The following is a 16,355-nucleotide window of genomic DNA, read 5'->3' as shown; positions in this document are numbered from 1 at the left end:
CTTAGATATACATAATGTTTATACTTTTTCGTATCTACAGGATTTGCCCAGCACAGCCATGTGGATATTTATTGCATTGCAAAAGTTCAGCCAACGTTCATGCCCCTGAAAAAAACAATTTTCGGTCTGTGTATTTGTGATTATCTTTTCTCCAGTTATAGCTATGGCCAACTGGAGAAAAGATAATCATAAATACACAGACCGGAAATTGAGTGGTTAAGGGTCTGGAGTGAGCTGCCATTCGGCAGGGTACCGAACCAGCCTGGTAAAACTATTTACGACTAACAACGCAAAAACTCATAAGAAGTATCGAGCCAAAGAAAACTTTAATTCTGCAGCTGATGTTATGATACGCACCCAATTGTAACAATGTAAACCTTATAGACAGATTTGACTACGGTACTGATGTTGACGTCATTCTTGGGAAAATGCTGTAAGTATCTTTTGCAGGCGTCTGAGGGGGAATAAACTTTTCTATCTCTTAAGATACATATTGTTTGTAAAGACGTTGACAAAATCCAAGGTCTGCAAGGGAGGCTAAGTATCACCATCACTCGTGTTGATTACAAAAAAAGAAAACAACATCGATGAAATGTAACAAATTTGTCTACGTGATGCTTTGACTTAATTTAGATCCAAAATTCGCTTGACATTTAAGTCTTTATAGCTGATGAAATCATACGCATGTAACACCAAGCACAGACAACCATTGACGAAAGACAAACCTTCCTACATTTTGACATACATGTAGTATAGAAAAACTTTGACAAGATTCAAACCGGCGATGAGCCACCAAAGGTTTTCAATAACTCTGTTCTTCTAAGCCATTGCACGTTTACCTGCAACACCACCAGTATAAAATGGCAACAGCATGTGGGACTTGAGCTAGCTCTATCAGCCTCCACCAGACCCGACAAAAGGGAATAGTTGGCCAGGAGAATGAGTCCATGCTAAGGTTAACATTCCCCCTAACGGTTCAGAAAAAAAGAAAGCCTACAGTGGTCAAACTCCCCTGGCAAATTATCCTCCTTATAGCTATCTGGAGTAGTTAGTCTGGTAGAGGTTTTATGATTATCGGAACCCCAAAAGACTACGTTACAGCAGTTTTTGATGAGCCGCCAAATAATTCAATTCTTCTAAGCCATTGCACGTTCATTCGTTTGCCTGCAACACCAATATGAACGGTAACAGAGACATGTGGGATTTGATCAACCAATCTATGATCATTCAATCTATGATCAATTAATCTATGATTAATCAATCTGTGATCAATCTGTGATCACGGAACCCCAGTGACGACCACGTCACAGCTGCCCGGAATCCGCGATGACGATTTTCTTGGAAGTCTTGCCTGACGGACTGCTGCCGTAGGTCTCGACCTTCTTCACCACGTCCATGCCTTCCACGACCTTCCCAAACACCACGTGCTTGCCGTCCAGCCTGGAGAAACACAGAGGTACGTGATACTAAAGGTTGTATCTCACTCCACTTGTGTCAAGCTTGTGTCACTTCGGGGTTCGTTCATTGCGTCACTGTTCTGTCATTTTCTCCATTTTTTTTATAATTTAGATATTGTATAATATGAAAAAGTATGACTTAGAAGATGACAAAATACACAAAAAGTAAGAAAATTCGTTCTTATGTCTGAAATTCGTTGAGTATTATGTGAACCCCGCAGTGACGCAAGCGTGACACAAGTGCAGTGAGATACCACCTTTAGTCTCCAAACAGACGTGTCAGCTGGATGAAGAAAATAAGAATTTGCAAAAAAAGGCACATATAAGTAGCCGTGGGATTTCAATTACTCTTTTGCAGTCTATCCGGCAGGCCAGTTCACTCCCACTAACTTGGCCAAAGTCTCCTATTACTATTCGGCCAGGCCGGAGTCTGGTAGAAATACCACGTAATACCACGTGATACTAGTGAAACTGTTCCTATTTCCACGCAAGTAAGAAAGGGCAAAGGTAAAGATAGTTCTATAGCCATTTTAGGCAATGGCGGCAAACAAAACGGTGTAACGATAACTCACCAAGCTGTCTTAACAGTGCACAGAAAGAATTGTGAACCGTTGGTGTTCGGGCCTGCGTTGGCCATGGACAGGATACCCTCACCTGCGGAAATACAGAAGAACAGACAGCTAAAGACTGGTCTGTTTGTTTGAACCTTTGTTTATTCATGAAACCATGGAATATAAACAATGTACCATAGAACAAATAACATCAACTCTCAAAAACCATTGTTGCAGAGACCTTCTCAACATTGTCTGGAACACCTAAATATCTGGAGTGTATATACCTCAGGATTACTGATAATGTCTTGGTACATCTCTTGTATACGATCCTAATGAGTTAGTGACTTTGATATGTTCAACCGATTTTTTCCTACTTCGATGGACTTGTATGGAATTCTTATGGCGGTTCGTTATAGTGACAGTGAAGAAGTGTGATGAATGTCACTCGAAACGTCCGGAAGTAAATCTCCGTTTTGTTTCCATTTGTTGTAGAGATTGTATTGTATTTAAATATTGTTTACCTGGAAACTAGCCAGTTGTCTTATCAAAGGGGGTAAAAACTTTTAAACCTCCTTGGTCTTATAGAACGCATTGGTTTCCATTGTACCAGTTACAATTGCTGTGCAATAAACTTTAACTTGACCCAGTCTCTGCTGTTTGGTTTGCCGTTTACTTCTCGCTTGACTACAACTGAACAGAACAGGACAGACAAGCATCTTACCCTCGTGCTTGAGCTGGAAGTTCTCATCCGGGAACTTGTTGCCGTAGATGCTCTTGCCTCCTGTCCCGTCCCCTCGGGTGAAGTCTCCCCCTTGGCACATGAAGTCAGGGATGACCCGGTGGAAGGAAGAGTTCTTGTACCCGAAGCCCTTCTCCCCGGTGCACAGGGCGCGGAAGTTTTCTGGAGAAGAACATAAGGATTACAACTTGCAATATGTGTCATGAATTTCGATACCGACACAAGCAACATGTACACAGTCTTCTGGAGACACACGCTACTCTCCAAGCAGAAGTTGGTGGAGAAAGTCTTGACCTTTTCGTTATATGCCGTCTTTTTCTGTTAGCTATCCCCACCAACTGGCAAAAAATGTGGCATATAAGGAAAATGTCAAGACTTTCCCCACCAACCTCTGCCTGGAGGGTAACAGTACTAACACTGAGCATTCTAGTGAGGGTTACAAGTAGCGTTAGATGGCTTCGTGTTTGTGCGTAACGGGGCTAAGTGATTTGACTACATGTACATGTACATGTACACACATGTACACACATGTACAAGCATGTAAACGCATGTAAACGCATGTACACACATGTACACGCATGTACACACATGTACACGCATGTAAACGCATGTACACACATGTACACGCATGTACACGCATGTACACACATGTACACACACATGTACACGCATGTACACACATGTACACGCATGTACACACATGTAAACACATGTACACGCATGTACACACATGTACACGCATGTACACGCATGTACACGCATGTACACACGTGTACACACATGTACACGCATGTCCACACATGTACACGCATGCACGCAGGCGACATCTGCAGCATACATGAGGGTGATTCTGGACTTCAGTGTGCCTTACATGGTGTTTGTACTCGCGTAACTTATGCCGTAGGTATGGTTTGCCATGTTGGATGGTGCAAACTGGACTTTTCCTGGTAAATCTGAATTATGATCATGAACGTATAGTTTTGTACCCATGAAAATTTATAGGTCTGACTGTTTCAAGTTTGTCTAACCAGCTTGGCGATTATGACGTCACGTTCAAGCTAAAGTTTGTTAATACCCCTGTCACATTATCGACGATCTTCGGGCGTATCCATGGAAGACCGCCCATATTTAAGATGGACAGAGGGTTGCGCGTATTTTCCACCTGAAAACCGTCCCTGTCACATATAAGCCATACTTTGTACCTTGTATCATTGTTGTGCAATAAAGTTATCATTATAAGCGAGGTTCGGGCGATTGCCGCAGAATCGTCGTCCGATCGATTTTCGCCAAATGTGACAGGGGTAGTAAAAGAGTAGCTGTATCTGCATCTGTATCTATATAGCCGGTATAACCGCCGTTCGGCGTAACACACCAGCTTCGCAGGCACGCGGCGCGGCAGCAGCTGGTTATATTACACCGAACGACTCATTACATCTATCTGCAAGCGTTCTTTAAAACTACCCAAAGAAGATGCCCCTACTGTACTTGGTGATAACAAATTCCACTCTACGAAAAATTCCCCTCTAGCTTTGACTTTAAAAGACACATGAGGTCACACAAAGATAGTTAAATAAATAGTGAATGGGTTAAAAATTCCTAAATCAAATTAAAATCCACCACAAGTAATACATGGACAAGACGACATTGAATGACAAGGCCTCACCTGCTGTCTTGGGGACAACATCGTCTCGGAGCTGTAAAATAAAGTGTTATATCATCATGGTTAACTTGTCAGACACAATAGGATGGTTGTAGTTTGTATCTCTGGGGGCTAAGTATCGTATGCAGGGAACTCATAGACAGAATACACACACATAAATTATTCATAATGCTACGCTAAGCTTAGCCTAACCAAGGGCGATTATGGTGTACATCCCTACATAATGTCCTTGGCCTGAATAGATACAGCTTCTAGAATATCCTCCATTCTTTAAGGGAGCTGGTCCGATTCCTTGCCAGTACTGATTCTGTAACACAGGATACGTTAAGGTAGCAGAACACTGTATTTCAATAACGTAGGGTAAAAAGGAGTAAAAAAAGTAGTGCGGCCGAAATCTGTGAGCGTCTGTAAACACTGTAAAGTGAAAGACAGCGGGGCATGAATTTTGCTATATGGTAGTATGATTTATAAAGAGTCGACTTTTAGATCGTATGTGGAAGATTATGATGCCCATTTGGTGTATAAATGCGCGTGACCTTCACAGCTGACTCTTTTTGCTTTTCAGTTACTTTGCTACTTTGTGTAGATTATACCCTCGTACCTTCTATTCTATTCTATTCCAGTCTATTCTATTCTTATTTTCTACGAAGTGAAAAATAAACAATCTGACACTTTTCAACATGTCAAGAGTCCATTTTCACTTCGTAGAAGATGAAAGAATATCAATAAGGCTTTGATTTCAACTTCTCGTCATTGTAACACCACACACCGAAGCTTCTTCTTTGGCACTTTTCCAAGTGAACTAATACAACTGCTTTCAACCTAGGCACCATTTTTGGTACATCGTTAGAGACTTCCTTATATGGCACCGGTTGGTCTGGTCTATGTGCTGACACGGAAAAGACCTTTCACTCTTTGGCACTCATTAAATTCAGCCTAGGCCTTCCGCGCCGAAGAAAGAGAGCTAATTTCCAAAGATGAACACTGCAAGTGGTAATGATCACCAAGTCACATTCTACCGAATAGCCGTGCACGCCAATAACTGAATGAAACACCTCTTTTTTGCCAAAGGTATCGAAATGCACTAGACAAGAGCTAAGTTTGCTTTATATAGTTGAACCTGTATACACTAGCATATAGTAGTCCCTGTAGACGTAGATTAATAACACTTTTCCTACATCAAATTTTGCCTGATCGCCATGACCTGTACAGTACTTAGCTTGTTTGAGCATAAATGTACAATAAAGGTCTTTCATTCATTATAATTTTTCGTTGCGTGAACGGACTAAGCGCTGAAAGGACAACAAAAACGGAGAGACCTACTTTTTGACTCCGAGTCGCTGTTCAGGCCCCCTTTCCACTAGACGGCGATCGCGCTGCGCTCTCACTGCGACCTAAACAGGTTATGTGTACCCTTCGCTTTCATACTGGGTATATCATACAAAATGTAAAACTGTGACCGAGAAGACAACAAAACACACAAAGTGTAAAAAGCTTCGTTTATTTTCTATACAATTCGTTGAGTGATATGTCAAATTTTAGGTCGCACGGAGAGCGCGGCGAGAGCGCCGTCCTAGTGGAAAGGGGTATTAAGAATTAATGAATGGGCATTGAGACTCGCCTGCGGCCATGTAAACCGTCAGGTATGACAAGGCCAGACATGTCACTACAGACACATTATCATGTGATGGAAATTTCCACCCATACTCTACATTTAGACGTTTGTAGAGCTTTCTCCGCTGCTGTATTAGCGTTAAATAGATTTAAAAAAAACGTTACTTGATTCAGGCATTGAAGTAAACGATCACATTCGTTCGCTCGATTTTTTGTTGGATTTAAAGAATGATCTTGCAAACCCAACTTGGCCGAGGCTCTCTGATCATCGTTTAAGTCACAAGACAGTTGAATTTCGTGACGTATGACACATACCCACGACTGTACCTAAAACGTATACACAGTCTCCTTTTGTGAACCCCTGATATGACTATGGCGACATGGGCTTTCAACTCAAAAGACAACATTCACTATCCAACTACCATGATCAGAACGCATTGTCACCTTTGCTGCCCTTCCCACAAATACCTCCCGGTGAAAGTCTAACGTTATACTATAGACTGATTGTTTGAAATTTAGATATGTCAAATACTACAGGTCACCTCCATGACGATTCGGCCCACCGGTGCACCATCGGCAGTGATGTCGAAATAGACTATTGGACGATTCATGTTTGTAACTCTCGCTTTTTTTCTCTGGACGAACTTGGAAAGGTGTGCCTCGTGCTTCGCCGGTTGCAGGCGGGATGGAATGTTGAACTGTGACCCTTTCCTTATATGCACGTGACTGCCGCACCACAGTGGTTTAAGTTAGAATCAATCCGCCTACTTTGATGTAATAGAAACATTGAAGTATCTAGAGCTTGAAATAGTATGTCAGATAGCGCTGATATAGATTCGTAGACACAGGTATGTAGTGCTTCTTCTGACAGAGCTCGAAATCTTTTTTTCTGCATACTTGCACTGATGCAGGTAACATTGAAAATTAACTGCACCAGACAAATTTTACTTGCACCACTCTACATAAATTTAGGAAGTATGGATCATACTAAAATTGTTAAGGAACCATTGCTATTATTCATTTAGATTTATACTTTATAGGTGGTAACAATCCATATACAGCCACATGATACATTGTAAGACATTTATGTATAAAACCCAGTACATGGACCAGTGCAGGCTAGGTTCGGGTATACATCAGAAATACCTGCACAGCTCCAATTTTACCTGCACTAACCTGCATGTGCTGGTGGTATTTCGAGCCCTGTTTTGATGATGTTGTTTCTTTTTCCTTGATAAGGATATTGAATGGCTGGTTTAGCCGTTTTGGAAAGCCCCTAATCCCAACTGGGGAAAGCAACTTTGTATACATAAAGATTTTTAGATATCAACTGAACATATTACATGAATGCACATGCTGCAGAATAATGTATATAGCCTCCTTCAATTGTAAAATAATGCTAATGCTACAGAACTTGATTCACTGGTTCTCTAGTTTAAGAAAAGATAATGCTAAACAGGAAGGTTACCACAGACAGTTATTACCTGGGTACATACAGTTTCAGGCAGTGCTTTTATTCCTTTAATGTGATAATACACTCTGTTGCCATTTTGTCCTCCTTCTATAAATAATGCTACTGAAATTTTGTCCAGAAGCAAATAACTAAGATTGAGAGTCTTAAGACTATCTTGATAACACTGTTTCTCTGTATTTGCAGCTCCTTTGCTAAAATGTCAAAATAGAAAATTATCTAAACATCATCACCAGCATTGCCATTGATTCTTAATGGTAGCTGTAAGAATGTACAACAGTAAGGCCGTGATCTTCTGGGCCATCCCCATTGTCCTCCACAGGGGGGGTTTGGTCTTTGCTTACATATAAATATTCAGTAATTGCACATCTGCAAATACAACTGTTATGTACAGCAAAGACAGTAAAAAAGTATCTAGTACATGATTAGTTCTTGCTGTAGTGTTGCCATGGTCTATGCTTACAGAAGAGAGTGCCTAGTCATAATTCAGTAATTGCACTAAAATAAATAAATACATGTAGTAAGAAGAGTAAAAGTCTAGATCCCAAGCCCATGGTTTGTTCTTGCTGTACCACATCCTCTGGGCCATTCCACTTCCTTCCATGGGGGTGTCCTGGTCTATGCTTAACGATAAAAGTTCCATTATTTAAAAATTAGACATAACTTCTGAAGCTGTTGTGTGCCAAAGGGCGGTAATACCGGCTATATGGATACAGATTACTTAGTTATCAGGAATGTGTATTTAGATATTGTACATTCTCTCTAGATTTCCAGCCATCATCATCATCACATAGCCCTGGTCCCTAGACATAGTCCATGGACTACTCTTACGGGCCATTCCCACTGTCATCCGCAGGGGTGTTCTGGTCCATGCATTCAGATGACAGCTCTTGCTGTACCCTGTCCTCTGGGCCATTCCACTGTATCTTATGGGGGTGTTCTGGTCTATGCTTACAGATAAAAAGTTCCATTAGGCAAAAACTAGTTATAGCTTTGGTCTCTGGTCTATAGACTTATAGCAAAAGCCCATGGACTACTCTTGTGGGCCATTCCCACTGTCGTCCACAGGGGTGTTCTGGTCCATGCCTACAGATGAGAGCTCGTGCTGTACCCCATCCCCTGGGCTGTTACCACTCTCTTCCATGGGGGTGCCCTGATCCACGTTAATGGACGACAGCTCCGAGGGTGACGCCATGTCTGCACACTGTGGTGTTCCGTCCCCGTCCGGACCCTGGGCTTCCACGAGCTCGGCGTCGTGTTTGATCTTCATGTGGTTGCGCAGGCCGGCCACGGTGGCGTAGCGGTAGTGGCAGATCTTGCAGGTCATGGGGGAGCCGCCCATGTGGCGCATGACGTGCATCTTCAGGTTCTTCTTGTGGGTGAACTTGCGGCCGCAGATGTCGCACTTGTGGGGCTTCTCCGCCAGGTGGAGCAGCATGTGGTCCTTCAGCACGTCCATCCGCGCAAACGACTTCCCGCAAACCTGGGTGGAGAAACAGAGAAGAAAATGAAGACATTTCAAATCTAATAACTTGGCTGAAGTACTGTAAATGCCTTTGGGGGAAAAGGACTTTTTGTGCTGGTTTTAAGTTTGCGGTAGCACCATGCATTGCAGTCTCTTACTGCCATGGAAAAATGTTCGCGGTGGTTTTAAATTCGCCGTAAAACTGCCACCACTGTCTGCTTTGTCTTAGGAAACGTATGACAAAAACTGTGTCATCTATTACATCCAGAAAATCTTAGGCGACCTTGTTTTTGGAGAGCAACACTTTGAGCATTTTAAAACCCCACCAAATCACTATAACTGGATAGAATACCAAAATATAATAAGGAAACAATGTCATGTGATATTCTTCCTCCTAGCCAATCAGGAAGCTTGATTACCTTTGCCAGAATGGCTAAGGTTATGTTTTGGGCGTGTTTGTGTGTCTGTGTGTGTGTGTGTCTGTGTGTCAACAGCATAACTCGAGAAGCCTTGGATGGATCCTGTTGATATTTGGTTGGTGGGTAGGGGTCAGGAAAACGAAGGTCAAGTTCGATAACGGGCCCCCTAGCGGCTTGCTAAGGTACTGCAGCGGATACTCAATTTTTTATATCTCGTGATCTGGACATGCTGAGGTCATGATTTTTTAAGGGTTGATAGCCCTCGGGGTAGAGATTAAGTGCTGTGAGTTTGGGCCCCCTAGCAGCTTTTTTGGAACTGCAGTCGCCGGTTTCCTTTCAAACTTTGGACGGTAATAACTCTACAACGTGTTGACAGATCTTCATGATTTTTGGTATGTAGATAGAATGAGTGTTGACTTACATAATGAGACACTAATTATGCAAATCAACCACTAATTTGCATAATTAATAAGGAAAGTTTATAAAACTACTGCATTCTATGATAGGACTTTCAAACTTGTCACATATGTAGCTGGGAAAGAGAGAAATGTCAGTAGATATCAATTATGCAAATGACGATCTCATTTGCATAATCAATGAGAAAATATGAACGTGTTGATGGATCGTCATAATTTTTGGCATGTAAATAGCCTAAGTGAAGACTTATATAATGTAATACTCATTATGCAAATTAACAGCTAATTTGCATAATTGGTTAGGAAAAGTTCACAAATCCAATGCATTCATTATAGTACTTTCAAAGTTGTCACAGGTAACTGAGAAAGAGGGAAGAGAGTAAGAGGTGAATTTAAAGACTTTGAAAGAGAATAAGTCAAGAATGGATCAAAGGATCACCATGATTTTTGGTATGCTGATAGCTTACGTAATGTTTGATACAATTTGATATCAATTGATTGTAACTTGGGATCTAATTTGCATAATCAATGCCGAAATTTTATAAACCAACTCCAAGCATATAATTATAAAGATAATGAAATGAGTAACGCATTTGTCTACAGACATCATTCTTCATAACAAACCTAATTTATTTGGCAAAGGTATGTGTTCGTGGAACTCTAGTTTCCTATGTTTCTGACCTGGCAGACGTGGCGTCTCCACATGGAGTGGTTGTGCATGTGGCGCTGCAGACTGGATTTCCATGTGAAAGTACTGTCACACACCGGACAGGCGTAGTACACCTTCCCCAGATCATCTGTACGCTTTGCTGTGCCAGGGACCTGAATGTGATGTACAGAATAATATTTTAAAAAGCCTGTTTAAGCACTGGATTTCCAGGTAAAGGTACTGTCTCACAGCAGACAAGCATAGTAAGTACAATTTCCCTACGTCATCTGTACGCTTTGCTGTGCCGGGAACCTGAATGTGATGCAAAGGATAACAAAACATAAGCCTGTTAAAGTACTGGACTTCCAGGTAAAGGTACTGTCGCACACCGGACAGGCGTAGTACACCTTCCCGAGGTCGTCTGTACGCTTTGCTGTGCCAGGAACCTGAGAGTGATGTACAGAATATTTTTGAAAAAAAAAAGCCTGTTTGAATACTGGACTTTTTGGTGAAAAGGACAAGCATAGTACACCTTCCTGAGGCTGTTTGTATGCTTTGCTGTGCCCGGTACCTGAGAGTGTTGTACAGATGTTTAGTGTTAAAGTACTGGACTCCAGATAAAAGTACTGTCGCACACTGGACAGGCGTAGTACTTTTCCGAGGTCATCTGTAGTCTTTGCTGTGCCGGAGACCTGAATGTGATGTAAAGAATAACAAAAACAAAGCCTGTTAAAGTACTGGACTTCTTGGTGAAACGACAGGCGTAGTACACTTTGTGAAGGTGGTGTCGTACACTAGACAGGCGTAGTGTTACATATATGTAACGATACCAATAGTAACATCCATATATGCAGGGTTGGGCTGTACTCGTTGGTGTGTGTGCGTGTGTGTGTGTGTGTGTGTGTGTGTGTGTGTGTGTGTGTGTGTGTGTGTGTGTGCTTGTGTGTGTGTGGCGTGTGTGTGTTAAAGGTGGCCACACTTCTGACTATATAGTGATCAACAGTAAAATGTCTGCATAGCTCCATACCTGCATGGATGGGCTGTAGGGGTCCTGTGTTGGGGCGGCTGACAGCGTGGCACTGCCGTCTCTCTGTAGCATGTTCCCATCTGTGGACCAGGATGTCACACCTGGGGGGATAGACAGGGAAACTTAAGGACTTAGTTCTTACAATAAACATAACGTGACATAGATAAAGTTGCAGCTGTATATCAAAAGACCATAGATTGTAGTTTTTCAATCTTGGTGGTGAACTTCACCGCCCTGAGGTAACAATTCCTACTGGACAGTTTATTAGTTAATTACTTATTTCCATTTTCCTTCACCAGCATAACTTTCTCAGTGACTAAGCAATGCTTTTCAGAGAGGCTCTGGGAAAGAAAAACATATTGGGAAAGGTAGAAGTTCTAGCAGCCATTGTCCACTTTTCATGGTACTAGTAATTTATATGGACAAGAGCAACTTCCCTGGTACATTGACCCTGTACAAATTATGTATCATTCAGTAGACACTTACCTCCTATCTGTAACTGCAGTCCATCCCCAGCGGTGTCTACAGCCCTCTCTCTGACATCAGTGTATCTGCCCTGTACCTGCATGGGTGTCGACCTCAACTCGCCCCCAGCAGTTGAAGATGTGCTGCTGTCCTCAGAAGGCTCCAACTGATCAGGCTCCACCTTCATGACTGGTGTGTCCCACTGCAGAGGGAAGAACTTCTTTTTTTAAATTCCAATCATTTCATTTCTTTTAAACTTAAAGTACACAAGACATATACAATAAAGCAAAGCTTCAAGAACAATTGTGACCTTTGCTATTTTTTCTTTTTTGGTTTTAGTAGACTAAGACCCCCCTAAAAGAAAAATTGTTCAGCTGTGTGGACTATAGAAAACAAGATGGGCAACGCCTTATTTTTTTTTTAGTAGCCTGGTATCCAAACTTACTACAGTTGCAAACGCTCTTTTGACCTCTATCCAAAGGGGAGAGAAGTCGACAAAAGAGACTTGGGCAACTATAACAGGTTTGGGATCAAGGCTTGCCCTATACACAGTATGGTGTGAAAAGGACTGTTTCATTTTACCTGTGGGGTGGATTCCTTTCTGTGCGGTGACCCGGTGGAATGGGGGTTGGCGCTGGGCGACTCGACACGACTACTACCGACAGAACGACCAGACTGGAAGGACGCGGTAGACCCAAAGTAGTCTATACCGTAATCCTGGCTGTCCGCGAATGATGCGACTTGTCTCGGCCGGTCGTGTGAACCCCCCTCCGTACTGGAAGATGCTGTGGTCTGAGTCTCTGAGGAGTTCATGGCCATGGCCATAGAAGCCATGCTGCGTTTGAGGTACTGCGAGCAGACGTCCACCACGTTTTCTAGGTTTAGCATGGTGGCGGCGACCAGTATGTCCCCCGTGTTACCGGCATTCAGCGTCAGCCTGGGGAATTAATTGATTAAGGTTTAATGACCCGCCCGAGGTGTATATGGTGTCATTACGCCTCATAAAAAACCTCGATTGCTATAGACTATTTCTTAATGCTTAGGTCTATGGGAAAAATCCAAGGGACCATCAAAAAGTGGCCACAATGCAAAGGAGGCTGCTAATACAGGTATGACTGTATCCCTACCTGTGAGTGTACATGAAGTCGAGGATCTTGGAGAAGGTGTCGACCTTCATGGTGGGAAGGTGGAGCTCGTTGGGAACCTCCCCACCGCTAGTGAAGACTGAGCGGAAATACGAGCTGCAGGCCGCCAGGACGGCGCGGTGGCACGGGAACTGCATCCCCATGACGACCACCGTCAGGTCGCAGAGCTGCCCGCGCTGACGCATGTCGTTCAGGTGCTTCACGAAGCTGGCCGCCATGTTGGGGAACTTGAAGGTCGTTTCCTTTGTGGCAGCCATCTTGGAAAGTCTGCTGGATATCTAGATCTGGACAACAGTCCGAATGGGAAGAAGAAAGTCAAGTCAACGAAGGGGTTTATGGTGTCTTTTCTACTCCTATAGTAAAGAGTAACGGAGCAAGGTCTCATCTGACTAGCCTCACCTGTCACTGGAAATAGCAGAAATAAGCCAAATAACGTTAGACAGACAAAACACCAGAGGCCGAAAGCAACAGTTACTCATAACATAGGGATTATCCGATATCATATCGCAATCGCTTACTGTAGCATTTTGCCGGCTAACTTTGGGTTTACGGAAAAGCCTGGGCCCAGCAGGCTAGCCTGCAGGGTAGCCAGCCTACCCTCTTTGGGCCCCAAGGGTAGGCATGGGGGTTGCAATTCTACCCATTCAGATGCCCTTAATGCATGGGGTTTGGGCCCCCAATGGAATTTCCTTGAAGGAAAACTGTGTCAATGGTAATCCCAGCTGTGGGTGGACTGGATGGAACACGACAGCTAATCATATTAATGGGGGAATGGGGGTGAGGAAATTATAATAAGCAATCAACAATTAGTATCTACTACAGGAACCCTCAGTTACTTAATAACATGGACAAGATACTCCTGTATTCCCTGTGGCTGCATTGCCAGTCAGTCCTATGTAGTACAAGGAATATGCTGTCTATCAGTCACATATCCTGCACATAAGAAAGGAACAACACAGACAGCACTACTAGTTGTACATCATACAGTACAAACACACACTCACAGCATGCACACACAAACTTTTTTTTGTAAACAAACGATTATTGATACACTCCTTCAAAGCGTGAGACATCTGTTTTGAATTTGATGTTGTGCCCCATCCTAGTATTCTTTGTTTCACCTAGTAACAGTTACCCCTTCCCTTCAATCTTAACATTCCCAGTATTTTCTGTTGTATAATTGGAATTTAGTTTATGATTGTTTTCTTACAGACTTGGATGAGCTGTTCATTGCAAGCCCAGCAATATGATCAACTGTTACATTTCCCCCATCCCAGCCCCATCCCACCCACAGCTGGAATTGTCACTGACCCAGTTTTTACTAAGGAAAAAAAAAACTGCAGCTACAGGCCAAACCCCATGCATAGCCTTGGGGCCCCAAAAAGGTAGTCTTTCAGGCTAGCCAGCCCAGCTCCTGGGCCCAGGCTTTTCCGTAAACCCGCTAACTTTGGCCGATTTCTAGTAAACTAGCGACATAATTACCCCAATATTAGGCTACCGTCTAACCTGGAGGTAAACCGGAAAAGATGGGACTAGATGAGTGAAATGAGCAGCTCAAATAACGTACGTTACAAAGTGTGAGACTCAGTTAAAGGCGCGTCGACATAAATCCTTGTCTCAACGCGCAACGTTGTATCAACTTTGGAAGGTAAAAATTATGAATGACATATACAAAAGTAGAGTACCTTTCAGCAACGCCCTTGTCAATCCAGGAACGGATGAGGCAGGAAACAAAAGGCGATAACGCAGCTTCGGAAGATTTCTGAGAATAATTCTTGATTTGGAGAAATTTGGGAAAACAAAAACACTTCAGGCAGCCATTTTGGATATCCCAACTTGACTACTCAACTGGGTAGGTGGGGCTGTTTGCGTAAATATACATTAATCTATAAGGAGCATGACTTATATAAAAAATTACCTGAAATTGACCATTAGATAATCTGAGTTTTATGTGGTAACTTTGTAAAGATATTTCAATACGATATACAAGTGCAATAAAATAAAATGCTCACCCCCATATGAGCCAATGTACTAATCTGAAGGTCAAAGTGCATATTGTCGCGGGAACGCAACTGGTGTGTCTGTCGTGGGAATGTGTACTTTGCAAGTTGTCTTCAGTTCACATGAGGGAAACAATATAACTGTAGCATAACTGTGTGTATGGCGGATCGAGTTTTGCCAAAAGGTTATTGTCCAAACTTCGTCTGGCGGCTTTTATTTGTAACCCAATCTGGGAAACTGGGAAACAGTCGGAATTTCCAGTGTAATTATAACGTTAACGTAGCTAGGCCGGAGTTTTGCCTGGGTAAGTCAGTCAATTTGTCTTCTACTTCTACTTCTACTTCTACTTCAATCTACTTCTATTTGTGCATGATGTAGAGCTATAGACTCCAAACTAAATTTTCTGGTAACGCATCGTTAAATGTTTTATTAGACTGTGATCTATAAATATTTAATTAAAAAACGACTATAAATGTTAAACATATCGATAAATGTTTTATTAGACATCTAGCTGGGCAACGCTGCAAGGAAAAAGTATTTCAATTGTAACATTAATACATAATGTTGTTTTTCTGCAGAAAGAGCCATATCCACATGGAACGACTTTCATTTGTAAACAATTGTAATAATTGTTCTGACTGAATTACACTGTAGATAATTGTATGTATCTGTATGTGTAACGTTGTCATTTGTGTATTTTATGTCCAGAAAGACTAGCATTATATATTGTTTGTATCTCTGCTAATGGACGAATAAAGCCTCTAAAGCCTCTAAAAGCAACACTATGTATTACAATTAAAATATGTTTTCCCTTGCAGTGTTGCAGCTATTAGACATCCAGGTACACAATGCAAAGTTACTCAGGCTTCAAACATCTGGATAGATTTTGCAAACGGTCTTAAAACTAGCTTTCGTGAGTGACCGATGAAAGGTCGTGCAGTTGCAACCTGAATCGACTATAAAACTGTTTATGTCATACCTGGACTGTGATAACGTTTGATACAGGTGTTCCGGACGGTGTGATAACTTTCTGTATCACACAGGCCTTGAAGTTGTATCACACTGGCTTCCTTTGAGTAAATCAAACTACTAGATTTCGAGCGGGCCTAGATGTCCTTTGCAGTAGAAACAGTGGCTACAATGTAGTACAAATGTATTTCAGAGGAGGCCATTGGCATTGAACTTTTCTATTTCTATTTTACAAATGATAGTAGCTGCTGCGATGACAGGGAACCAGGAGGGTGGTATCACCCTGACGTTTGGACAGAGGGAG

At 42.4% G+C, this 16,355-nt stretch overlaps 2 protein-coding genes across 2 annotated transcripts; both read right to left on the bottom strand.

Moving 5' to 3' along the window:
* Positions 1–307: 307 nt before the first annotated feature.
* LOC118413072 (peptidyl-prolyl cis-trans isomerase-like) lies at positions 308–6,729 on the bottom strand. The gene is made up of 5 exons (XM_035816219.1): positions 6,567–6,729; positions 4,414–4,444; positions 2,733–2,912; positions 2,030–2,111; positions 308–1,440 (listed from the first exon to the last, which is right to left on the bottom strand). The coding sequence occupies exons 1-5, from the start codon at positions 6,633–6,635 to the stop codon at positions 1,305–1,307; spliced, it is 498 nt and encodes a 165-aa protein (XP_035672112.1). The 5' UTR covers positions 6,636–6,729; the 3' UTR covers positions 308–1,304.
* A 788-nt stretch (positions 6,730–7,517) lies between these two features.
* Positions 7,518–14,926, bottom strand: LOC118413062 (zinc finger and BTB domain-containing protein 49-like). Its single transcript, XM_035816206.1, has 7 exons — positions 14,767–14,926; positions 13,064–13,365; positions 12,519–12,873; positions 11,958–12,138; positions 11,472–11,572; positions 10,477–10,617; positions 7,518–8,978 (listed from the first exon to the last, which is right to left on the bottom strand). Exons 2-7 carry the CDS (start codon positions 13,336–13,338, stop codon positions 8,529–8,531), a joined length of 1,503 nt encoding a protein of 500 aa, XP_035672099.1. The 5' UTR covers positions 13,339–13,365; positions 14,767–14,926; the 3' UTR covers positions 7,518–8,528.
* Positions 14,927–16,355: the final 1,429 nt, after the last annotated feature.

The sequence above is a fragment of the Branchiostoma floridae genome, chromosome 4 (assembly GCF_000003815.2).
Source record: "Branchiostoma floridae strain S238N-H82 chromosome 4, Bfl_VNyyK, whole genome shotgun sequence".
Classification (NCBI taxonomy): domain Eukaryota; kingdom Metazoa; phylum Chordata; class Leptocardii; order Amphioxiformes; family Branchiostomatidae; genus Branchiostoma; species Branchiostoma floridae.
This window is presented reverse-complemented; position numbering and strand designations above follow the sequence as displayed.

Excerpts from the sequence above, each read along its gene's own strand:
- LOC118413072 (XM_035816219.1), bottom strand. The coding sequence starts at position 6,635 with ATGAATCGTCCAATAGTCTATTTCGACATCACTGCCGATGGTGCACCG. Across the intron at positions 4,445-6,566 it reads TGGGCCGAATCGTCATGGAG|CTCCGAGACGATGTTGTCCC; the intron begins GTGACCTGTAGT and ends TTTATTTTACAG. Across the intron at positions 2,913-4,413 it reads TGTTGTCCCCAAGACAGCAG|AAAACTTCCGCGCCCTGTGC; the intron begins GTGAGGCCTTGT and ends GTTCTTCTCCAG.
- LOC118413062 (XM_035816206.1), bottom strand. The coding sequence starts at position 13,338 with ATGGCTGCCACAAAGGAAACGACCTTCAAGTTCCCCAACATGGCGGCC. Across the intron at positions 12,874-13,063 it reads GACTTCATGTACACTCACAG|GCTGACGCTGAATGCCGGTA; the intron begins GTAGGGATACAG and ends TTAATTCCCCAG. Across the intron at positions 12,139-12,518 it reads GAAAGGAATCCACCCCACAG|TGGGACACACCAGTCATGAA; the intron begins GTAAAATGAAAC and ends TTCCCTCTGCAG.